Genomic DNA, 25,494 nt, shown 5'->3' with positions numbered 1-25,494 from the left:
AACAAGGGATAGCTTCGTGAGTTGCTTTTAGTAATTTCCGATACCATTTTTTTTGAGATATTTCAGGTTGTACTAACTAAAGTGCTAAAGATCGGTTCCTTACGTACTTATATACTTATATCTATTATAAATGAATTTTGGGAACAAAGTTTTTTCTTTTCCATAAAAATTATTTTGTAATGCTAGCTGTACGTTGTACTCAATATTATGTATTTATTGAGTTTACAAGAGCGCAAATAGACCAAAAAGTGAAACATATGAAAAAAAGGCATTCCTCATAAGTTTTTGCTTGTATAGAAAATATGAATCACCATGACGAACTTCAATTTTGTTGTACTGGGTGGGTCAAAAACACAGAAATGTTATTTTGCGTAAGAGTAAACATACCTTATTTTGTAAGATACAAAAAAGCCATTTTTGATGAAAGTTTTTGCTCAAAAAATGAATAAGAGTCACGTAATCAAAAATTTAATTTTTTGTACAGGGAACAAAGTACAAAACTAAAACATGTCTTATTCTAGTGTAATTTTTAAATAATACGAAAATAATTACAACAATATATCAACAAGATATCAAAACTCAAAAACACCACCCCCATATTGAACATATTTTTCTATAATTGTTTCTTTAGATATCTGAAGGAATTTCAGATTTCTTTCTGGGATATTGAACGGACTGCCTGGGTAATTGTGCCTTTTAGCATTTCAATATTATTTGATATTGGAGTAGCATAAACAGACCCATAGAAACATATTGGTCATTTGTCCATCACATTGACCATTGCTATACATTCATGTAATGTCATATAAGCAAAATAAACTAAATAAATAAATAAATAAATTTCACAAACGAAAATCTAGTCTTTTTGCTTCATCTCTCTCTTCCAATGTGTGATTACAGTGTGGTTTGACTCTTATTCATTTTTCAAGCAAAAACTTTCATCAAGAATGGCTTTTTTCCGTATCTTGCAAAATAAGGTATGTTTACTCTTAAGCAAAGTAACATTTTTCTGTTTTTGACCCACCCTGTGCAACAAAATTGAAGTTCGTCGTGGTGATTCGTAATTTCTGAACAAGTAAAAATTTTTATCAAGAATGCCATTTTTCGTATCTTTCACTTTTTGGTCTATTTGTCCTCTTGTTCACTCAATCCATGGACATTCTGTATGCGAATATTATTTATTTCCAGTGATTCAAAATTATTGTTCGTGTAGAAATAAAAATATAAATTACTTCCTTAGGGAAATATCATTAAAATGATAAAATGAATGAATAAAATCTACATAGGTAGTGCTTGTTGAATATTAGATGGGTTATATTCTATAAATAAACACAAGTGAAACAACAGTAATTTAAAAAGAGCGAGAAACAATTTTCTGAGAGTTAGGGTACCTGTGCCAAATTTGGTCTACGTTTCTAATAAGGCAAAAACGCTGTCGTTTTGAAACGAAGCCACCAACAAATCCCTACTGACTGAAAACAACTGACATTATCAAAGGCAGAGAGCATCATGGTACTGCAAAAGCTTCTGATCGCATTCTGGTGCGAAGAAGTTGATTTTCTTTGTTTCTTCAGGGAAAATGGATCTTTATTTGGAATTACGCCACTTTCTATTGATGATGTGGAGTTTTATTTTACATAACAAATGAAGCTGCTACCAAAGAAGAAAATTGCAGTCTAAAGACAGTAAGCATACATGACATGAGTACAATCTGTTTACGAGAGTTGGATCGTGTTAGGTGTCCTAAAAGAAACGCCGGATTTCATATGAAGAAAAAGGATTTTATTAATTAAAAAGTTGGCAAAGTTTTTACGTCTTTTCAAAGGGTAGACATTGCCATTAAATATGAAAGACATGTCATCAGCGACTCATTTGGCATACTCGACTTCTTTTAAGAATTTTCTGTATCACGCTTTCGCATACCTTCGGCTGAATTTCGTTGACAACTCTCCGAATTTCTGCCTTTAATTCAAGAATAGTATTCATTTGAGCAGAATAAACCTTGAACTTTAGGAATCGTCACAGGAAAAGTCGCATGGCGCAAGATTGCATAATCTTGGTGGTCAAGTCACTTCACTTGAGGCGTAAGATGAGGCGTCCATTAAATTTTTGGCGTAGCAAGTTTATTTCACCTGCCGCAGGTGGAACCAAATGCCATTCAAGTCCATGCCATCTAAATGAGACCACAAAAAGTTCAGTAGCGTATGTCGATACCGTTCTCCATTGACAGTCACTGCGTTTCCAGCCTCATTTTCAAAAAAGAACGGACCAATCATCCCACCAGCGTAAAATCCACATCACACTGTCACTCTTTGGGTATACAGGGTCGTTGTTGAATGACCCTAGGATTGTCTCTGCCTCAAATTCGACAGTTTTACTTGCTCACATACCCACTAAGATGGAAATATGCCTAAAGTCTAAGGATGATTTTCTTGACAAAATCAAATTTGGCACCTAGTCTTTTCCTTCTACCGAAAATTTCACGTAATTTGAGCACAGTCTCAGCTACATACTTTCCGTACTCGCTCATCCGTTGTATGGCGCCCCTTTTTGTTTAACCGTAACGTGTTTAATATAACATGTGATCTTACACAACGCTGCCAACTCTTCGGAAAGAAAATGACGCTCAATTCAAAACCTGCGTTACTTTTGGGACACCCTATATAAGGCTTACAATGGTTTTGTCTTGAAATTCGCATCTGCCTTAAAAAAGCACAAAAATTTGTAGTGGTGTTATTTGGTTTAGGGGCTCTTAATACAGCTAATTTAATTAATTTTTTACATTTTTTCCTATTGTCAGAAACAATTTTGATTCTTCATTATTAAGAATTAAGTATGGTTCATAGGTACCAAAATTAAGCCATTTCTATTGAACATAATACTAGATATAATGATTCAGAGCTTAATATGGCTTTATATGGTGCAGGTATTTTATATACGATTTATAAGAAAAATCTACAACAAAATTATATTAATAATAACCAATGCCCAATGTAATAGTCCAATTGAATGGGCGTTTAAATCGCAATTTGGTCAACTTGCCTGAATTTTTGATATTTAAGGTATATAATAGCAATAAGTAATTTTTTTTTTCAACCGACGGCCAGGGGTGAAAAAAAGGGGTTTTTCAAGATAACTCAAAAGGGGTAACAGCTAGAAAGAAGAATTTTTATAAAGAGCATAAAATTCTACATAAAAATGGTCTATTGACTTTTTCGTGTACTATTAAAATTAACAGAGTTAGGGTGACTAGAAGTTAAGGGATGATTTCAGAAATTTAAAAAAATTATAACAAGCAGAAAAATGAATGAATTTTATATTTTTTTTTTCTAAAAAATGTAAACTTTCTTTTCAGAGAAATAGATATATTTTTAATTTTTAATAAAAAATTTATAACAACTTCAATTTATTAATCGTTAATTTTTATGATTTAACACTAAAACAATTTTTTTCTATGCTATTCGATTGTTTATTTAAAATATTGAAAAGTTGCTTTCGAAATTTTGTTTTACGTTAAAGATAAAAAATCACGTTCGCTTTGTGAAATTGTTATAACTTTTTATTAAAAATTAAAAAATATATCTATTTCTCTGAAAAGGTAGTTAACATTTTTTAGAGTAGATTGAAAAAAAATAAAAAGATTCATCCATTTTTCTGCTTATGATTTTTTAAATTTCTCAAATCATCCCTTAACTTCTAGTCTCCCTAACTCTGTTAATTTTAATAGTATAAGAAAGAGTCAATAGACCATTTTTATGTAGAATTTTATACTCTACAACTTTTATAAGAAACTTTTTTTATTACTATACCTCAAATTTCAAAAGTTGACCAAAATTGTGATTTATAGGGTCATTTAATTGGTCTATAAGGAACAGAAGACTGGACCTTAGAATTAAAAACTTATGTTAAGTATTTAAAAATTGAAACTAAAGCCACAGTAGAGCTAACAAAGTATGATTTAGTTGATTATGTACTAACATGTATTGACCTACTCAATTAGAGTATAATCAGAAGAGTACTTGGCCAATAGGCAGGACAAAGATCTAGGAATGTTTTTTAAATAGACAAATTGGAAAAAATTCGGAAAAATTTGAGATACACGTATTAAATCAAAAGCAACAACTTTTGTATAATAATGTTATTTTTTTCAGATTATCGTACTTATTGAGGTTTATTCCATCACAGTAATAAGTGTTTTTATTTCGTGCTTCTTCAATTTTTGCTTCAAAATAAAAAACATGGAAAAAACAAGTTTTTTCCCGAATTTTTCCCGGTTTTCACCGGTACATCTCTATTCCGAGCTAAATAAACAATCAAAAACAATTCTTGCTGAGTTAATGATGAAATTAGTGCAAAAAATGAGAAAAATAGTTACTGTACAGAAAAATTATAGGTACGTTATTCGTTTCCCTAATTACGCCCCATAAAATTCAATTTGCTCTTCCCTTTTCAAATTCCTTCTAAATTTCCTTTGCAAAAAATTGACTAACTTCTCGATAAATATCCAAAAATCGATTAGGAATGACAAACATTACAAAACTGTAATCGAAACATCCGTAAATTTAGGTTCTTCGAGACGGGCGAGCAACGAGAGCACCTGCAGCCTGAACGTACCCCTCAGCGTACGTTTCGAGAGGGAACCCACTCCTCAGGTAAACAGCACCATCGTCGACAACCCGGGGGATATGAGCCGGTCCCATTCCCTCCACAACATCACGCGGTACTCCAAGTCGTCTCTGCTCCAGGAAAAGGAATACAACTTGAACGGGATCGAGGAGTGTCCCAAGAGTAACGGCCGGAGGACTTATAGGAGAGGATCACTGCCATTTGAAAAGGTAATTTAATTGATGAATTGAAGACGAGTCCCTTAATATACATTTTAGTTGTAATTTGTTTTTGTCACGTCATCTGTGACACTTCCTTCTCTACAAAGTGTGAAACAGAAGTATCTTGCAGCAAGGAAAGTTGCCTAAGAAGGGACACTCTTAAGAAAAAGCACATCTAAAAATAAATTTCATAATATATTCACAGAAAACGCTTAATTAAAAATTGTAAATTTTTTATTGATTCATAAAGTATACCTATAGTATAGGGTTATGTACGCAATAACATATCGGATAAATGGACTCCACGGCTTTGTTGGCACATGCGCACTCTTTTGTAGAAATTTTCTATGATCGTTTTGCATAAATGCGGCTGAATTTCGTTGATGCAGCGCTCAATTTCCTCCATGAAGATGTGGGTGGTCCTGCGCTTGTTGGCATAAACCTCAGACTTCAAAAAAACCCAGAAAAAAGTCAAACGGCGTTAAATCCCATGATCTAGGCCAGGAGTCGGCAAGTAATTTTAGGTGGGGTCCGGATACTTTTGAAATTTTTTAACGAGGTCCAGAAAAAAATTCATATTTCTTATTAATTTTTTATTTTCATTAGCATTAAGAACTCAAATCAGTCACAATTGTAAAATACTAGAAAAAATGATAAGGGTGGCACACAAACGTAAAAAAATATTTTTTAAATAATTTATTTGAGTAATTTATATTTTCAAAAAATTTTTGGCGGTCCAGAATTTTACCTTCCGCGGTCCGGATCTGGACCGCGGTCCGCCAGTTGCCGACCCTTGATCTAGGCGGTCAATCCTGATCATCAAAACGGGAAATTACACGACCAGGAAATGACTCATGCAGTAATTGAATTGCTTCTCGGGTTGTATGGCATATGGCACCGTTTTGTTGAAACCACAAGTCGTCTACATCCATATCTTGCAATTTAGGCACAAAAAACTGGATTATCATGTCGAAATAGCGAGCACCATTGACTGTTATAGCTTGACCAGCCGCATTTTCAAAGAAGAATGGCCCAAAGCTGCCTCCAGTCCAAAATCCGCACCAAACAATGACACGTTGTGGGTGCATTTGTCTCTCAAAAATCACTCGTGGATTTTCTGAACCCCCAAGATGAAAATGAGCATCATCGCTGAAGATGATTTTGTTCGAAAAATCAGCATCTACTTGTATATCTAATCCATTCAACGAATTCTCTTCATGCTCTGCTTCACTTCCTGAGTCCATTGAACTTTGTAAGCATGAAGATGCTTCTTCTGCATCTTTCATGATATTCCGTGTTAATCCGTCGTCATATTCAGTGTTTTTTTCCTGTGGCGTATAAACGGCGAAGTTAACCTAAAAAATTCATAAAATTAAAAAAAAAACGGTTTTTTGCCAATAAAAAAAACTTGAACCCCTATCGAAAAAAGTTAAATGAGAAAGTTATGGCTATTAAAAACACATATCGATTCGTATTTTTAAATATAACGATTGCTATACAGTCAAAAATCGACTTTTTTTGTTTTTGCTGTATCTTTTGCAAATTAAAGTTTTGAAACTTGCTACTTGCTGCAAATGTAGCCCTCGGCAAGCAAAAAAGTGTCTTTTTTAAATTAAAAAATATTAAAAATTTTCCGAGTTATATCGATTTTTAGAAAAAAAAGGTTATTTCGAAAATCGGCTCTTCTTGCTTGAAGAATAGTTGTAGAGAAACGAATTAGCGTTTATTTTTTTCCTTAAGGTTGTAGTTACTTTTATGGTAAAAGAGAGTGATAACGATTTTATTCATTTCAAGTGACCAAAAATTACTTTGAAAAAAGTAAAAATTTTTTGGTTGCGTTTTTCTTGAATATCTTTTTCGATTTTCATTTCTCGATAATGTCTATTACAGTTTTTTGTTTATACAATCGAAACCACTGAAGCAGTCTTAATGTTATCAATGGAATCGTAGAGAATGAAATTACGAAGAGAATGATCCGATTGGATAATTAGTACCGGAAAAAATCCGGGAAAACAGGAAAATTTGATGTTTTCTTTAAAAATTCACAACTCCGCTATTTTTTAATTTTAACTGAAACTTTGCACATAGGTAGCTATTTACATGTATTTTATGTGTGCAAAACCCTGATTCTATCGAGCTTATAGTTTTTGCACAATCGCCATTTGAATTTTTTTCGTGGAGGGCGGAGTTTCAAAAAAGGAATTTGAAACTAGACAGGCACAGGACCAAAACGTCTATTTTCATTTTTCCATACAATGCAGAGAAATTGGTGAAAAAGTGTCGTGAATGTGAGTAGAAACGGTCGAGCTTACGTAAACACTGGAGTAGGGGGGGGGGAAAGCGCGCATATATGTGCCTATAGATATATAAAAAATGGCGGAGTTGTGAATTTAAAAAAAAAACGTCAAATTTTCCGGATTCTCTGGTTCTAGTTATGCGATCTGATCATTCTCTTCGTAATTTCATTCTCTACGATTCGTCCATTGACAACATTAAGATTGCTTCAGTAGTTTCTGTTTTATAAGCAAAAAACTAAAAAAAGTGTGAATTTTTGTTGAAAATTGTTAATAACAAACTTAAGATTATAACTCACGAGGTCATCTACCAACTGTCCTTCACATAATCACACAATCGGTTTCCAGATAGTTTTTATGTCATGAGCTTCGCAGCAGCAACTTTTGTATTTTTTAATGCGATACAACACAATGTGGTGCATTACCTTGAAGGCTTTGAGAAACTTTTTTTGTGGAAACTGTACGATTTTCCTCAACAACAATTAAAAACACTTCATTGTTATTTATTCGAACATATCGAGCTCGACCAACATCGCTACGTCTGGATTTAAATGAGCTATTTTTCCGCAATCGTCGTTCGATAATCACAAAAGTGTGTCTTCTTAAATCAAATGCCCACTGATACTACAAGCCATCAAAATATGGAATATAAAAAATATAAGATGAAGAGAAAGGGCGGCCAATTTTTAATAACGTGTTAAAAATAGTTTTGGTTAACGGATGTGCTTTTATTTTTTAGTTCAATACTGATCTCACAATTGATATAACATGAAAGTAGAGCATGTACTATTAGGAATGTTTCAGTTAAAAAAGTGCACACTGCACATCTACCTTTATAATCGAATAAAACACGTTATCTATATTCTTGAGGGCAGACACGAAGGTCTAAAAATATCCCAATCTTAGAAATTTGCAGTCCTGTTTACGTGTATATATAGAAATCCAATTTTCTCTTTACCTTTTAACATTAAAAAATAAAGGACAAGTTCGTAGATCCCCATGTAAGCGCCTTTGTTTGTATCAATAATTATTAATGAACCTTCTTGCGTAAAAACTACAATTTTAACGTCACAGGTATGGATTATTGAATGTTTCTACGTAACTGATGAAATGATTCATGTACTGTGGCACGATTAATAAAGGGAATGTTACAACAGCAATAGGTCGTATAAATGGTTACAGGCTGGTATGATTTCTGAGAAAATTTTAGAAAATTATATTGAAATTGGTGCATTCATTCAATACACAGGGCGTTAAGATTTTAATATAACAATATTCAGGGATTAAGTATAGACCAGTCAAAACAAGAAAATTTGTGTAAATTAACTTTTATTTTACGTTAAACTTATAATATGTTCTAAACTGTGATATACAAACATTTTTTCGGATATGAACATAGATGATTCGTTATTGTTTATAAGTTACAAGCATTTTTAAAAAATATAATTTCATATTTCAAACAAAATAGCCTGATAAATAAAAGTGACGATTGCTATAACAATAATTATTATTTGTGTTTAAATTTTAAACATTTATCCTTTATTAACCAAATTAACAAATCAAAAATTGTTCAAAATGTCCACCCTCGACTCGAATGCAAGCCTCACATTGGCGAACTAAAGATTTCGTCACTCGACGGATGAGATTTGGATCATTTCTTATCTGGTTAGCTGCATCCTGAATTATTTCAAGTAACTACTGACGAGTAGTGATTTCAATACGACAAGCTGCTTCATATGTCCCCATAAATAAAAGACCAAGGGATTTAGATCTGGGGATCACGGTGGCCATGCAATTGGACCTTGTTGACCTGTCCATGATTTTTAACATGCGAATATTTGTCTCAGCCGTGGCAATGCAATGACGTCACCGCATGGGACGGTCAGCCGGCTTGGCGCTACTTCTAGATGAGTTTCTGCATCTATAGATTGTTTTAGCGTTTGTGCACATTAAATTCAAAAAATGGAAGCAAATATCGTAAAAGCAGATTCTTCTAATTTGCCAGAAGTTGATTTGTTAATGGTTATGGTTATAAAAACTACGACTTTATCTGTGCTGAGATGAGAGGAGTGAAAATGCAAAGGTTACGTTTCATTAATGTAAAGCTTCTTTAAAGTACGTTTGTAGCGAAGGTTTTCATGTTTTTGACAATAAAAATAGTAAATAAGAATAAGGACTTTGCGTTTAATTGGACGAAACCGTTTCTGTGACAGGTTTCAAAGATTTATCCAATGAAATACAAAATTCTTATTAGTATTTTTATTCCCACGTAAACTACATAAAATCTACCTAATATTTTATAAATATATTAATAATATAATATTTATTATGTATTTTTATATAAATACTTAGTACCTATAGGTATTTGTATAATATTGACAAAAAAATCAACAATGGAAACACAAGTGTATAGTGTTTCTAGAGGATACAAACGTATTTATTAGATACCTAAATTCCGAAGGATAGTTCTGTCACTTTCAAAATAAGTAATTTTTCAAATAAAATATATTAAAAAAACAAATCAAAATAGAGGCTAATAGACTATTGAATTTAGATCCGCACGACAGAATTACGGGGACATTATTATTTTCTTAGGAGTCTTCACACTATAGTAGTGCTATCCTATCACACTGGGGAACAATACAATATTTGTAAGTTTTTTCTGTTCTGTGTCTTCCATATTGCTAACAAAATTCGGTATCTTTATGTACTCAATCGAAACTTAACAGGCAACTAAAATCCGACTACCCGACTGACTGACAAGTGACAACACATGCAAGTGGCATGGGTAGGCTTGCCAGATCTCCGGATTTGACCCGGAGTCTTCGGGTTTTGATGGTACATCTTCGGGCTCCGGGTTAACATGTCATTTCTCTGGGTTAACGCCCTACCCACCCTCGAAATCCATTTCCTCCAGTCATATTCCTTCTTTTTTTTAGACATCGATTTGTCTAATTGCAGAACTTAGGATTATATATTTCTTTTTTTTTAGAGCTCAGTTTCTTCGTAAACAATTTCATTACCAGATTTTCTAAAGACCTTTTTTTTTTAGCCATGAATTTCTCCAGGTCAATCATGAAATAAATCTGGCAACCCTAGGCATGGGTTTCCCATGCGGTGACGTCATACCTGCAAGTTCAGCGGATACTCAAAGCGTCAGATACTTTTTGGCGATGAAACGGATGTAACCTTTCCCTGTTCAATACACGCCATATAAAATTCAGTGATAAATGCATATTACTTGCTATACGCCGAACACTAATTGAAGAGTTGTCAATAACAGCGGGAATACCTTCTTCTCGAAGTCTACGAAATGATAATAATGCACTAAGTTTCAAATAAACAAAATGACAAAAATAATAATTATTGTTATAGCAACCTTCATTTTTATTTATCAGGCTACTTTGATTGAAATATAAAATTATATTTTTTAAATGCTTGTAACTTCTATACAAAAACGAATATAAGAAAAAATGTTTGAAATTAACCCAGCTACCATCTGTCAAAGTTTGTCTTAGAGCTTGTAGAACCCTCTGTATTTTTTCAAATTCTATTGGACGAATAATCAATGGTTTCGAATGGAGTTAAATTAAGAAATGTTTTTATTCATTTTCTAGCCAAAGTTGAACAATTTTTCGACTCTCAAGGACGCTTTTGGCCCACAACTCGATGACGATTCACAGGTGACCCTGCCTGGCACGCCACTGCCTTCTCTGGTGCAGGATAACCCTGAAGAGTTCACGGAGATATCCGCTCCCATCAGTCCCGCTGAAAAAGAAGAGGTAACAATTTTTGAAATACATACGACTAATTAGAAATTCAAATTTATTTTTCTGAAATAAAATAAAATTTTTATTTAGGTCCTGGACCCGGAAAGTTTATATTTTCGTGATGGTAGAAGGAAAATTGACATGGTGTTGGTTTACGAAGAAGAAGAACTAGGGGTGATGACGGAAGCGGAGGCCAAAAGAAGAGACAGGAGAAAAGTTTTTCAGGTAATTCAAAAAAGTTGTTTTAATTTTTGAATTGTACGATTCTTTTAAAGGAAAATTTGGTCAAAGAAGGTTTGGAGCTAGAACTCGAACACAAGGATCTTTCCTTTGACGGAAAAACTTGGTTTCTGAAAATCCACCTGCCATGGAAAACCAAAACGAGATACGCAGCCGTTATGGGGATGAAACTACCAATAAAAAGATTTATAACTATTTCCGTCAAAGCTTGGGTACGCACATACGGAATGCTTTTAGTTTTTTGTAACATCGTAATCTTTTGTAGGACGACCAAAAGGACAAAGGCAAGGACGAATCCTTGTGGGCGACGTGGAAGAAGAAGTGGAACGAATTCTTCGAGAACAACCACGATCTGATACCCCAGGAACCTTCCTTCTACGACGCCACTGAGGGAGCAGACAGAGAAGAACAGTACGTATTTATATTCCAACAATTTAAACCTTATAATTATTTCAGTGACTTCATTAAAAATGTTTTAACAGATAATTGCCACAACTGCTGTTTTTAGATTTGTCGTGAAGGACAGAGTAACGAGCTACTCGAGTGCCCAGAGAAGTCTTATCGTTATGCAGATACTTTTAAGGGTTAAATTTGACGATACTGATAAAGTGAGTTTAATTTGATTAAAAAAGATTGAAGTACAGAGAGTCTAATATAGCTTAAAGAGTAATAATATGTCGGCCCCTCTTCCACACAAGTTTGTGACTTCCGGGGTTAGGTTAGGTTAGGCTAGGTTTAGCGAGGTTAGGTTAGTATGTGTACAAGTATTGCTTGAAGATGTTATCGACATTAATAGGCCAGGAAATATAGAGTTGGACGCGACTTTTTGTTTCGACTGAATTTATTACTATAGAGATGCTAAATATTATGTACAATAAGGGTGGTTAACTTTATAGTTTTTACGTAAATTCACGTTTTTCGCTTATAACTTTGTTCCGTTCATTTCCACGAGAAAACAGTAATGTACTTTTTTTTCGTCTTCAAAAGACCTACAAAACTAGCCCTCGAGCGTTAAAAAATATTGATTAGATCAAAAGTTATAAACAGATGAAGTTTATTTATGACTTTTGAATTAAACATTTATAAACTGCTTTATTATTACCAAAACGTTTTGGCATCGCATCCTCTCATTCCTTATCACTGCCTAATAACTCACACGAAATCTGGAATCCATAAGTTGAATAGTTTACAAGTTATGGCCTTAAATTAATTATTAGTCTGGACGATCCCGAGGATCTTCCACAATCGCACTGATTTTTTTCATGATAGATTTCATAATAATACGTTGAAATCTATCATTTTTTTTGAATTTCAAATTTGCAACCTGGATTTTTTTTTATTTTTTAGCATTAGTTGCAAAATGAAATATACGACGCACGAGCGTGATATAGTTATATATTATTACATATTCGTAAAGCTTATGAAAAGAGCTTTAAGTTAAAAAAAAAAATCGTCAAGATTCGTTGAAAAACAACGGAGTTACAGACTGTCAAATATATTATTTTCAAGAAAATTTCGCTTATTTAACGGCAGGACTATGAATATTATCGTCACTTTCTTCGGACTCGCTGTCGTTCACTTCCCTCACCCTTCCGCCGCGCCACAGCTCACCGAAAATCAAGCGACCCACTGACTTTTGACAATACTTCTTATGCACTTAACATACTTCCACAAATAAAATATTTTTACCTGGGAAAGTACTTGGTTTGCCGGTTTATGACAGTAATTTTTTGCCGCTATCAACCTGGTGTGTTTAACAATAATAGGCCGTAAATTTTGACAGTTTGTAACTCCGTTGTTTTTCAACGAATCTTGACGATTTTTTTTTAACTTAAAGCTATTTTCATAAGCTTTCCGAATATGTAATAATATATAACTATATCACGCTCGTGCGTCGTATATTTCATTTTGCAACTAAGATTAAAAAATAAAAAAATTTACAGATTGCAAATTTGAAATTAAAAAAAAATGATAGATTTCAATGTATTATTATGAAACCTACCATGAAAAAAATCAGTGCGATTGTGGAAGATCCTCTGGATCGTCCAGACTAATAATTTGTTAATTTGTTTATAAAGCTATAACTTGTAAACCATTCAATTTACCGATATCAGATTTCGTGTGGGTTCTTAGACAGTGATAAGGAATGAGAGGATGCGATGTCAAAACGTTCTGATAATAATAACGCAGTTTATAAATGTTTAATTCAAAAGTCATAAAAAAACTTCTTCTGTTTATAACTTTTGATTTGATCAATATTTTTTGACGCTTGAGGGCTAGTTTTGTAGGTCTTTTGAAGACGAAAAAAAGTCCTTTGGTATTTTCTCGTGGAAATGAACAGAAAAAAGTTATAAGCGAAAAACGTGAATTTACGTAAAAATTATACAATTAACCACCCTGTAAACAATCCTCCCCCCATTTTTATGACTGTGGAAACTAATATGTTATTGTACATAATATTTAGCATCTATAGTGATAAATTCAGCTTGTCGAAACAAAAAGTCGCAAAATGGTCATTTCTCAGCTTATTTTCCTGGCCTATAAACTGTAAATCCGCTGCCAGAAAATTATTCTCAACATTTTAGGTTGGAATCAGGAGACTTTTGAATGATTACACATATATTGCTTGCTTTCCACTGCATGAAGGGAAGTGGGACAAGGAATCTAGTGATGGAAAAATATTGGATAGAAGGGTAAGTTTGTTTATATCCGGAATTTGTTATCTCTACAATGTGGGTGGCTAACCTTTCACACTGTCAAGTATTTTGATATTTTTTTTGTTACATTTGAATTTTTTACAAATTTTAATAGAGCCTCAGGATTTTATATATCATCTTGTATGTTTATCTCTCCAGATTTTATTCAAATGTTTGTTACATATCTCAAATAATAAGAGAACTCTATAATTTGGACACTATTGGACACTTACTTTACTTTAAAAGGTATCAAAACCTAATTCAAATCAAATCTAAAAATTTTCATGAGACGAAATCGTATGTGCTCTTTGACACCAGCATTTCCATATGCTAAAAATAATTTTAAAGACATTTTAATTAATAACTTATGATATTGTAGGAAGCAACTACCCTGCGGACTAAAGACCTGTCCAGCATTGAAATACACCCGCAATATCTAGTAAACATTAATAAAATTAATTAATAATTGTTATAATTAGATGATCACATATTTACTAGATATTGTGGATGAAAATCAATGCTGGGCGGGGCTTTTGTCCGCAGAGTAGTTGTTCCCTACATTATTAAGAGTTTATTTTCGATGTTGCGTTTTAGATACCTCTCTAGAGAAACTTTTAGATTCAATTTGAATTAATTTTCAAGACTGACCGTGATTTGTAACTTATACAGAAGTTTTGGCAGTGACGGCTCGCCGGGGTGGGCAGGGTGGGCAGTGCCCACCCTGAAATTTTCAGAAGAATAAATAAAAATTTGTGTATATATTTATGAAAGTGATTTGACAATTCTTATAAAATTAAATCTAAAATGCGTTACCTCTTTTGAAACTCCTACCAAATTTTAAAATTATATTTTAATCGTGAGCAACCAACATAACATTTGGGCTAGCCCGTGGCCGCTGAATTAAACAACGCCGTACCCCAACCATACCTTGCATGCTTATACGCACCTAGGACTAGACAGTAATCGGAAACGTAAGTCGTTCACTAATTTAGAATATTTGGCCCAAATCGGGCGAGCCCGCACACCGCACACAGCTCGCATATACCCATTGAGCACCCATGGAGTGTTGTATCGACCACCTAAGACTTTTCACCAGTGGTTGGAAATATATATATACGTATATTTATTTGCTGTAATTTTGTTCTTGAAATGAATTTTTAAATATTAGAAAATTTTTTCCCTGCAAAGATATTCCAGAAAACAAATTTTAGTAAACGATATAATAAACCGTTTTATAATAATTTGTAAATCGCGTAAAAAAATAAATATATATGGTGTTATGTTGAATGTTCTTTGATAATTATAATTATTAAGGTTATTTTAAATCGTTACTGTTAAATTGAATTAAAATTGATTGCTGAGAAATTTTCAATATTTGAATAGATTCTAGTTTGTAAACATGGGAGTGATGTAAATTATTTTTGGGATGATCTCGGCAGCAACCAACATAACATTTGGGCCAGCCCGTGGCCGCTGAATTAAACAACGCCGTACGTTGCCTGCTTATACGCAGGGCTAGGACTAGAGAGTAATCGGAAACGTAAGTCGTTCACTAATTTAGAATATCGAGCCCAAGTCGGGCGAGCCCGACACAGCCCGCATACTCATCGAGTGTTGTATCGGCCAGCCACGGCTTTTCGCTAGCCAGTCAGCAGCGGTTGGAAATATATGTATATTTATGTGCTGTAATTTTGTTCTTTAAATGAATTTTTAAACATTAGAACAATTTTTCCCTGCAAAGGTATTCCAGAAAACAAATATTAGGAAACGAAGTAATAAACCGTTTTATAATAATTTGTAAATCGCGTTAAAAAATAAATATCTATGATATATTGAATGTTCTTTGACAATTATATTTATTAAGGTTATTTTGAAGCGTTACTGTTAATAAAGTAAGAGCGATTGCTGAAAAATTTTCAATATTTTAATATATTCGAGTTTATAACTATGGAAGTGATATAAATTATATTTAGGACTTTTAAATTCGATACCTAGATATTTATTTAATTTTTCAAATAATAAACTGTTCGATTAAAAAAAATAGCTTCTATTTAATATATCTTTTTATTTCAATCAGATTTTTAATAAATTATCATTTGAATATACCTACATCATTACCTAAAATAACTCTACTCTCCGGGCAAGCCCTTCGACTTCACTCGTATATTCTTCGGGTACTTACGTGTAATCTGCGGTTTGATGTTAGTATTGTTAGTTTTATTTCATAGATTAGGAAGGTAGAGATTTGTTATTCCTTGTACTTCACGACTTGGTTGTTTGTAAGTTCTAGCTTAGGGTTAGTATAGCGGTTTAAGTGTTTTTATTGTTTAATAGTTTGGAGTAAAGTAAAATGGCAAGCCGAAAATAGCGAATTGGTGAGTAGCAATGGTGATATTAATTTTTTATTAAATAAAAAATTTTGTATGTTAACTTTCGATGATAAATTATTTATTTCAAAATTAAAACCTACGCCTGACATGAAAAATTTAATAAATAAATCAATTGCGGAAGTAGGTAACATATCATTTAGTAAAAATTGGTACAATAAATATGAGTGGTTAACTTGTAGTGAAACCAGAAACAAATTATATTGTTGGAATTGCTTAGGCAGGGGTCGGCAAGTAATTTTAGATGGGGTCCGGATACTTTTGAAAATTTTTAACGAGGTCCAAAAAAATATTCATATTATTTTTTTATTTTAATTTGGACTCAATTTTAATCTGCTTACTAACCATTAAGAACTCACACACTCACACAATTGTAAAATACTAGAAAAAATGATAAGATTGGCACTTAAACATAAAAAACATTTTTTAAATAATTTATTTGAGTAATTTATACTTTAAAAAAATTTTTGGCGGTCCAGTATTTTACCTTACGCGGTCCGGACCTGGACCGCGGTCAGCCAGTTGCCGACCCTTGGCTTAGAGTTTAATGAAACAAGTAAAACTCCATGGAATTATCTAGGATATTCAGATCTGAAAGATATAAATGAATCTCTAAAAAACACGAGCGATCGGAGGAGCATACATATTCAACATTAAAATTTAAATTATTAGGAAAACGAAACATTCAAACTTTTCTTGATTCTGCATTTCGTGATAATATTTTAAACCATAATAAAGTCGTGGACGAAAATAGAGACATTGTAAAGCGCCTTATTGATTTGATTATTTACTTATTTATTTACTTATTTATTTATTTATTTATTTATTTACTTATTAGAATTTTAGTATAATTTATCGTTAGTATTTGTTTAAAGAATTATATAATTTTTTATATGTCCTTCTATGCCTTAATCTTTGCCTTATCCCCTATCCCGGCAAGAAATCACTGTGATGACATTCTCGTTTGTTCTTGCTGAACTATTAGGTATACTTTTGGAATAACTAATATAATTTTCAGGTATATTTATATTAACTATCTTCATAATTCTGAAGTTTTTTACACTTTCAAAAGTAAATAGACTAACGTAGATTGCAATTATTATATGATATTAAGTTACATGAGAGAAAAAATATTTTGCCCACCCATCTCAAAAAGTCACGAGCCGCCACTGAGTTTTGGTCTAATCATTTTAAATGTTTTTAGTTACTGTATCTAGAATGGGCTAGACCTGGAAAATGGATGAAAAGACAACCACTCAACATAGTGCGGAAATATTTCGGTGATAAGATAGCCCTGTACTTCTGTTGGTTAGGCTTTTACACGAAGATGCTGTTTGCCCCTGCGATGGTCGGGACTCTTTGTTTTCTATACGGCATTTTCACGATAGACGGGGATGACAATATCCCAACGTAAGAAACTACCTTTATAGTACCTATAATAATTCTATTATTATAGTTTCTGTCACTTTTGTCTTGCATTTCAGTAAAGAAATATGTGATCCAAACGGACCAGGAAACATAACGCTTTGCCCGTTGTGCGACAAAGCATGTACATATCAAAAACTTAAAGACAGCTGTAAATTCGCTAGGCTTACTTATCTCTTCGACAACCCGGCGACCGTGTTCTTTGCAATATTCATGAGTTTGTGGGGTACGTACAAATACATATTGTTATTGATACAAACCGTACACGATGCTCCTGAGCGAATAATAAGAAATTTGATAAGTTTCATGTAGGTAACTATACAAATTTTACTTCAAAAATTAAAAAGAGAGTTGTAAGTTATTTTAACAATGTGAAAACTATTAAGCCAGTATATACAGGGTGATTCATTAACAATGGGATAGTCGAAAGCTGTAGATACTACACGTGAAATGGTGACGAATGGCGCAAACATGCCTTATCCGAAAGTTAATAGTTTCGGAAATACAGGGTGTTGAAAGTTAAAATTTTAAATCGTTTTTTTTGCGATTATTCTGAAAATATGTAGGTTAGGAACTTGTGAAATTATATTTTTTTAGGCGACATATCAAAGTTCATATAACTTTTCCTGAATTCATCAATATGACTTAAAAACTTTTCATTAAGTTCCAATGAAAAACAGCTGTTAACAACTTTATGAAACAGTCAACAAACACTTGAAATTGGCCAAAATGTCGACATTTTTAAGCAATGTTTAGCAAGCATTTCCTGCAAATGTTGGGCTTCCATAAGTACATTGGCGCTGAACGTTGCATTTATTTGACCATTGTAGACTTACTTCTTCATTCACTTTTTTCATATGTCCGAAGAACGTGTATTCAATTTTTTCCATGTTAAAGATTTTTGTTTGGAAAAAACAGAGGATTAGCTTATTACAGCGAACAAGCTACAGAATCCGCACATTCAGATTTTTAAAAAATATGGGATCAATGCAAAGCATCAAACATTCACCCTGAATATTCCATGAAATTATTACGTGTTTTATGCGATTACAATGCCTCTCATGTATAGCCGTATCATCTATTAGTTGTGTGTAAAAATACATTGACTCATTTATTCAACTAATTGATTGAAAACTGATTGTAATTCTATACGATTGAATTATTAATTTTGCTATAAATTATGTTTGTACCATTATAATAAATCTACTTTTTATTTTGTGTATATAAATAAAACATTTAATATATATACTGGCTTAATAGTTTTCACTTTGTTAAAATAACTTACAACTCTCTTTTTGATTTTTGAAGTAAAATTTTTATAGTTACATACATGAAAAATATCGAATTTCTTATTCTGACATCGGAAAAAAAGCGCCACACCAAATATTTTGGTTCAGGGCTTAAAATGATGTTCAAGTATTGTAGTATTTCGTTTAAAATTCAGGTAATTATGTTGTGGAAAAACGCTCGAACACGTCGATTAGTATTTTTAGTTGCGGATTTTTTGACATACGAAAATAATATACAGGGTGTTTCAAGAAGAATATATGAAGTCATCATTGATTTTTTAATGGAACACCCTGTATATATGTCATTTTTTAATTGTACGGTACAGTCTGAACTCTTTTTATATAACATACCTACATAATAAACCATTAATTTAATACTATTTCAGTAGATTTGTTGTAATTTTGTAAGTAATTTTCCACTGATGTCGAATTTTAAACCAGGATATTTTAGACGAATATTAGACGTATTTTTGTAACGGGTATATTTTGGATGATCTAAAAATAATAAATTTCTTTCATAGACGATTTTAGATAGTTTCAGATTTAGTTTGAAGAGTATAATAATTGTGATTTAGCTTAATGCGTGTTTCTGGGATAGATCTGGTCAAGTAAAAGTAAAATCCTAATCAAGATCGAGTAATATTTTCTTTTCTATCAATTCCACTGAAATATAGTGCAACGAATTAAAATGTATGTATCTCTGAAACGCAACATTTTTCTTTTATATACTCCTTTAAGGTTGGAAAATAAACCGATAAATAATTGTCTCCAATTTCACTTACCTAATTTTGTTTTGACGAATTCATACAGGGTAGTGCTTAAGTATGTTTCGATAATAAAGGAGTGATTCCTCAGTTAATTCTAGGAAAAAAAAGTTGCTATGAACATATGTCATAAGCGGATTAGTTTCCAAGATACAAGGTGTTAAATTTTACCAAAAAAAAATTTTTGCCTATACAGGGTGATTCATAAATGGTGACTAAAAATGAAACCTCGTAATCTTTGATGAATTTTAAGGGGTATTTTTCCTATAAAGTTTTTATCTAGGTCGTTTCGTTAAAAAGATACAGGGTGTTTAACTTCAAAAAATATTTTTTATTTTTTTAGATAATTTATAAACTAGTAAGTGAAATAATTTGAAATTGGGCACATGTATTTATGTACATATTGTCCAAAATATGAAGGCTTTTCCTAAAATTTACATGCTCCAGTGGCGAAGATACAGGGTATCGGTGGCATATTTTTCTAAATAAAATAGTACGTCACTGCTTCTTGGATTCGTGTTTCAATTTTCTACAAATCACTACTATCTTATGTTTTTCAAAAAAAAGCCTGATTTTCGAATAAAAGTTAAAAAATGTATTGAAAATACCAAACCTCAACCCACTGGATTTCTTTTTGTGAGGAAAATATCATGGTTGTGAGCGTAAAGTCAGTCTCGTATTCACCAAAGAATACGAGATTCACCATTTGCGAATCACCCTGTATAATAGGCTTCGAAAGCTTTATTTTTGACGTATCAAATATTTTTCTTCTTGCCATGGGCATAGGTTTATTGAGAAAAAAATGGTGCACTACTGATTTTCTTCACGACCCCATTAAAATCTAGGAGGCTGGCAACGGGAAATCTAGAGTGTCATAATATAAAGTTCCCAAATTAGGATATGACTTTTAAGATGAGCTTGCCATAACCTTTCCTGACGCTAATATTGTGACTAAAGATAATTACTGTTTTTTTTAAATTAATACCTCGTATCTTAGCCAAAATCTGTCGGTTGTTACGTTTATTATGGCTGGATCCACAGCCCGGTAAATATGTACGCTCACGCCAAACACCCTGTATAATTAAAATGATTTCACTTTAATTATGTAGCGGGTACTATTTTAAAAACAGTTCCGAAATAGGAAAATTCTTTTAATTAATTTAATGAGTTTCCGCAAAAGAAGTAAAGAACGTTTTCTGTTATTGTTTTATAAAGAAATCTGTGCTAAAAAAATGTTCTAGCTACGGTTTTTCTGGAATTGTGGAGGAGGAAACAGAGTGTAATACAGTGGGAATGGGACTTACAAGGGACAGAACAAGACGAGGAACCTAGACCAGGTTAGCTTATTCTTTTATTATTTAAACTGATGTAGTAGTTTCATATAAGGTTACAGCGTCTGTTAATTTTTTCGCGTTTTAGAGTTCGAAACGAGTGTCAAAACATTTAGGACGAACCCAGTAACCAGGGAGAAAGAACCTTATCTGCCAACGTGGTCCAAGGCCTTTAGACTAGTTGCCACTGGTTCCGCGGTGTTTTTTATGGTAAAGTTTTATCCAAAAAATAACCCGGTTGTATAATGACGTTTTTTTCAGTTATTCGTCGTCTTATGTGCCGTGTTAGGTACAATAATCTACAGACTGTCCCTCGTTTCGGTGATATACGGGAGCCAATCCACTTTCCTGAATAAACATGCCAAAATTGTTACCTCTGTCTCGGCAGCAGTCATTAATTTAATAATCATCATGTGTCTTACTAGGGTAAGCAAGATATTAAAAACATTGAACCAACATTCTGGCCTGTTTTCAAGCAAGCTCGCTAAATACGATACGAAGGCCTCCTCTACAAACAGGCCGAGATGTTGATAATAACTTTTATTTTGGAATGTTCTGTGAAATAGCATTTTTTACACAAGCTAGTAATTTCTTTTGCTTTCAGTATTATCATAGGCTAGCGATATATTTAACAAATTTAGAGAGTCCCAGAACGCAAACTGAATACGAAGACTCTTATACTTTTAAGATATTTTTATTCGAATTTATGAACTTTTATTCTTCTCTGATATACATAGCGTTTTTTAAGGTAAGACTGGATATTATTTAGTGTGAGTACCTACTTAGTGATATTTTTCTTGTAGGGTAGATTTTTTGACTATCCAGGTGATACGACTAGTAGAAAATCGGAATTCTTTCGAGTGAAAGGGGACGTGTGTGACCCTGCTGGTTGCCTCAGCGAACTATGTATACAGCTGTCTATTATAATGATAGGCAAACAAATTTTCAATAATTTCATCGAATTATTCAATCCGTAAGTAAAGAATATGTCAAGGAAGTTAAATTTACAAATTGAATAGTTAAATAGTTACGGCAGCGTGGGTAAACTAGTAGTCCTTTGTACACGTTAAAAAAATGTTGCACAAGCATGCTACATACTGGGTGTCCCACAGGGAATTGCGTCGATCGATATCTGGGAAAATGCTTCTCCAAAAATGTTACAGATTTGGCAACTTGGGGCGAACACAACTAAAATATCTAGAACTTTCCACCACATCTGGTTATACCGGAAGTCGACATTAACTTCGTTATTTTAAATCGGATACTCGATATATTAATGCATTTTCGGATTCTATGGTGTCCCATGTAAAATAACGAAGTTGGTGTCGACTTCCGGTATAACCGTAAGTACTGGAGAGTTCTAGATATTTTAGTTATGTTCGCCCCTGGAACATTGCCATGTTGCCAAATTTTCAAATTTTTCGGAGCAGTACTTTCCTAGATATCGATCGACGCTGTTCCCTGTGGGACACCCTGTATGTATGTATGTATGTATGTATGTATGTGGGGGGGGGGTAGTGGAAAATTGCTTTTTCACCGCGGCACTTAGGCCTTAATAGGCCCCTTGTACACCCCCCTTCATTACTCGGGTACTTTTCTTCAAACCATCCTATTACAACACGGGTGGCTTGGTGGCAAAGTCTCGTACAATTTTTTATGTATGACAGCATGATCTTGAGTTACAGAGATTTATTGCTCTATTCTCATTACCATTTTATCGGGGACCACACGCAGGCGCAAGGTGTTGAGCGACCCAGGTCTCTGGTAGGCTGCCACAGCCACGTCCCCGAGCCTGCCTTAGGTCACCTATCCAAGCTCCAGCCTGCGCCCATGATGCTTACCTCGGCCGATTGAAATCCATCGGCCAAGACACCCGGCTAGGCGGTCCCCGTGGGACACCCTGTATAGAAATGTATAAAATTGCATTTTGCCACACAATTATATCATAATTGTTACCGAAATACATAAAATAAGCTAGTATGTAATAATATTGACATTGAGATTTACTGAACCTCTGTGACGTCATTAAAGAATAGTTCGTCAGACTTATAGGGACATATTGCGTTTCCCAGTACTCAAATATCTGAAACATTCCTTTATTTAAGGGCGTTTTACAATTGGTGGAGGTGGCGAACCCATCGGTCGAACACGAAAGATTTGAACAGGAAACATACTAGGTGGGAGGAGGACTATCATTTGCAGGACCCTGGCCGACTAGCACTTTTTGATGAATACTTAGAAATGAGTATGTTTGAATTTTGTATGTTTTTATTACTTATAGAGTATATCTCGCGAGGAAGTGCAAATTTTCCAGGTATTACCCCATATAATTTTGTAATACTATCGTTAAGTTTTCCTGAAATATGTAAAAAAATATTTCCTATAAAAAAGCAGTGCAGTTCCTCGTGAGACACTCTGTATATAATATATCTCTAGTCATTATAAATTCTACTGATGTTACTACCTAATATCCTATAACTTAATTTTTTTTTAATTTTTATAAGTCATTCTTTATCTGTTGTAGTTCTGCAGTATGGTTTTGTTACGTTATTCGTGGCTGCCTTTCCTCTAGCGCCGCTCTGTGCTCTCCTCAACAACATCGCCGAAATCAGGTTGGACGCGTACAAAATGGTGACCCAGTCTAGGAGGCCTTTGGCCGAAAGGGTGGAAGACATTGGTGCATGGTACGGCATCTTGAGAGCAATTACCTACGCTGCTGTCGTATCAAATGTTAGTTTATTTTTCGTAAAATCATAAATTCAATATTCAACATTCCGGCCTGTTTTAAAGGCGTTCTTCGAGGAATATTGATGACCTCCTTCACAACAGGCCGAGAAATTAACATTTTATATTTTCGAATTTTAGTAAATAACAAAACTTTTTGCACTAATTTTATGATAAATTAACTAGTATAACTTATTTCAAATAATATTTGAGAGACAAAATAATTACTTTATACATTAAATTTGTAAGAAATATTACGTTAACTTTCCGGCCTGTTTTACAAACACCCTTCTGGAAAATACGCTGGTATTCTTTACAACAGGCCGAGAAGTTAATATTGTCTATTGCAATTCTTACACTTGTGTGATTTCTTTTAATGCATCGAAGGGTTTCGTCATTGCCTATACCAGCGACTTCATCCCCAGAATGGTGTACCAGTTCAAATATTCCCCTACGGAAGACCTGACTGGTTACATTGACGCGTCATTATCAGGTACGTTATTTTAGGTCAATATTTACTTCGTAATGTTTTCAGTTTTGCTTTGTTTAGTGTTTAATACATCCCACTACAGAGAGGATATGCGAGGAGATGATGAAAATCCACCAGATATCTGTCAGTATAGAGGTAGGCAAAGCTAAATTGACAATCACGTAGAAAAAGATTCAATATCATTGATTTCAGGGTACAGAAATGGGCCCAATGAAACGGATCCGTACGGTCTGAGTCCCCAGTATTGGCACGTGTTTGCAGCCAGATTAGCGTTTGTTGTTTGTTTCGAGGTAATTATGAATTATGAAACCTGCTTTACATTTTTCAATTCTTGCTCCAACAAATTTAATCGAGACACTCGCTAAGTCATATTGCACAGAGTAATTCACATAACATTATCTCTATCTCTTTATCTTTTTTACCCTATTATGTAGCAACAAATGGTAAGGGTAGGTAAAAAACATAAAGAGGTGGAATATTGTGGAAATGATTTTATATATTATACATCTGCATCTACTATTTGGGAATTTTAGTGATTTTCAGTATTTCTTTAATAATACCAACTGTTACACCAATTTTGATAATTTCTTGTAATTTTATTAGATCCAAATTGTTAAGGATAAAATCCATTTTAATCTACTTGATAGAATAACTAACTAGCAATTTTTATTATGTTCGTAGCATGTCGTCTTTGCTTTGGTGGGTATTATGCAGTATGTTATACCCGACGTCCCATCCGAGGTAAATATATGGTTCTTTTATATTTTTTTATAATAGTTTTTTATTGTACATGTGCTTTAAGTAGCATTTTATCCACCCAAGAAGGTTTAAACGCGAGAACGTAGTTCAAACGTTTAATATTCTTAATTGGATAAAAGACAATTAAAACACGAATGCAATACAACGTTTTATCCATAATCACATCACAATCATAATTGTGGAGTCAGAATTATTGAAATTTAACAAAAAATGTATATAGTAGTACTCGATGAAACGAGGGAGGTTCTGTTATAGTTGTTTTACATTGACAATTTATTGATGAATAAATTGACGAAGTTCTTCATGAATTAATTCACGAATTTATTGGTAAACAGTGTGGTTTTACATTGCTACAGACTTTATCAAGTTATTTGACGCATGAGTCAGTTCTACCAACGAATCAAAGAAGCAAATAAATTTCAAAAATGTCACCTTTCCACTCATAATTGTAGTGATACAACAGCGGTACCGTTTTGACACATATTATATAAATATTAGT

General features: G+C 33.3%; 1 protein-coding gene across 1 annotated transcript in view; it reads left to right on the top strand.

The window, feature by feature from the left end:
• The window catches only part of LOC108912160 (anoctamin-4-like), a 32,024-nt gene that overhangs the window by 2,076 nt on the left and 4,454 nt on the right, over nt 1–25,494 (top strand). Inside the window, exons 2-21 of the mRNA XM_023455026.1 lie at nt 4,567–4,835; nt 10,744–10,902; nt 10,981–11,115; nt 11,166–11,342; nt 11,396–11,541; nt 11,639–11,738; nt 13,716–13,823; nt 17,418–17,623; nt 17,698–17,864; nt 20,933–21,028; nt 21,111–21,232; nt 21,284–21,448; nt 21,627–21,770; nt 21,826–21,995; nt 23,128–23,267; nt 23,547–23,752; nt 24,134–24,239; nt 24,297–24,371; nt 24,429–24,526; nt 24,918–24,977. Coding sequence (XP_023310794.1) covers nt 4,567–4,835; nt 10,744–10,902; nt 10,981–11,115; nt 11,166–11,342; nt 11,396–11,541; nt 11,639–11,738; nt 13,716–13,823; nt 17,418–17,623; nt 17,698–17,864; nt 20,933–21,028; nt 21,111–21,232; nt 21,284–21,448; nt 21,627–21,770; nt 21,826–21,995; nt 23,128–23,267; nt 23,547–23,752; nt 24,134–24,239; nt 24,297–24,371; nt 24,429–24,526; nt 24,918–24,977 — 2,849 coding nt within the window. The remainder of the gene's footprint in view (nt 1–4,566; nt 4,836–10,743; nt 10,903–10,980; nt 11,116–11,165; nt 11,343–11,395; nt 11,542–11,638; nt 11,739–13,715; nt 13,824–17,417; nt 17,624–17,697; nt 17,865–20,932; nt 21,029–21,110; nt 21,233–21,283; nt 21,449–21,626; nt 21,771–21,825; nt 21,996–23,127; nt 23,268–23,546; nt 23,753–24,133; nt 24,240–24,296; nt 24,372–24,428; nt 24,527–24,917; nt 24,978–25,494) is intronic.

The sequence above is a fragment of the Anoplophora glabripennis genome, unplaced genomic scaffold, assembly GCF_000390285.2.
Source record: "Anoplophora glabripennis isolate ALB-LARVAE unplaced genomic scaffold, Agla_2.0 scaffold514, whole genome shotgun sequence".
Lineage (NCBI taxonomy): Eukaryota > Metazoa > Arthropoda > Insecta > Coleoptera > Cerambycidae > Anoplophora > Anoplophora glabripennis.
Note: the sequence above shows the minus strand (reverse complement) of the source record. Positions and strands in the feature narration are given on the sequence as shown.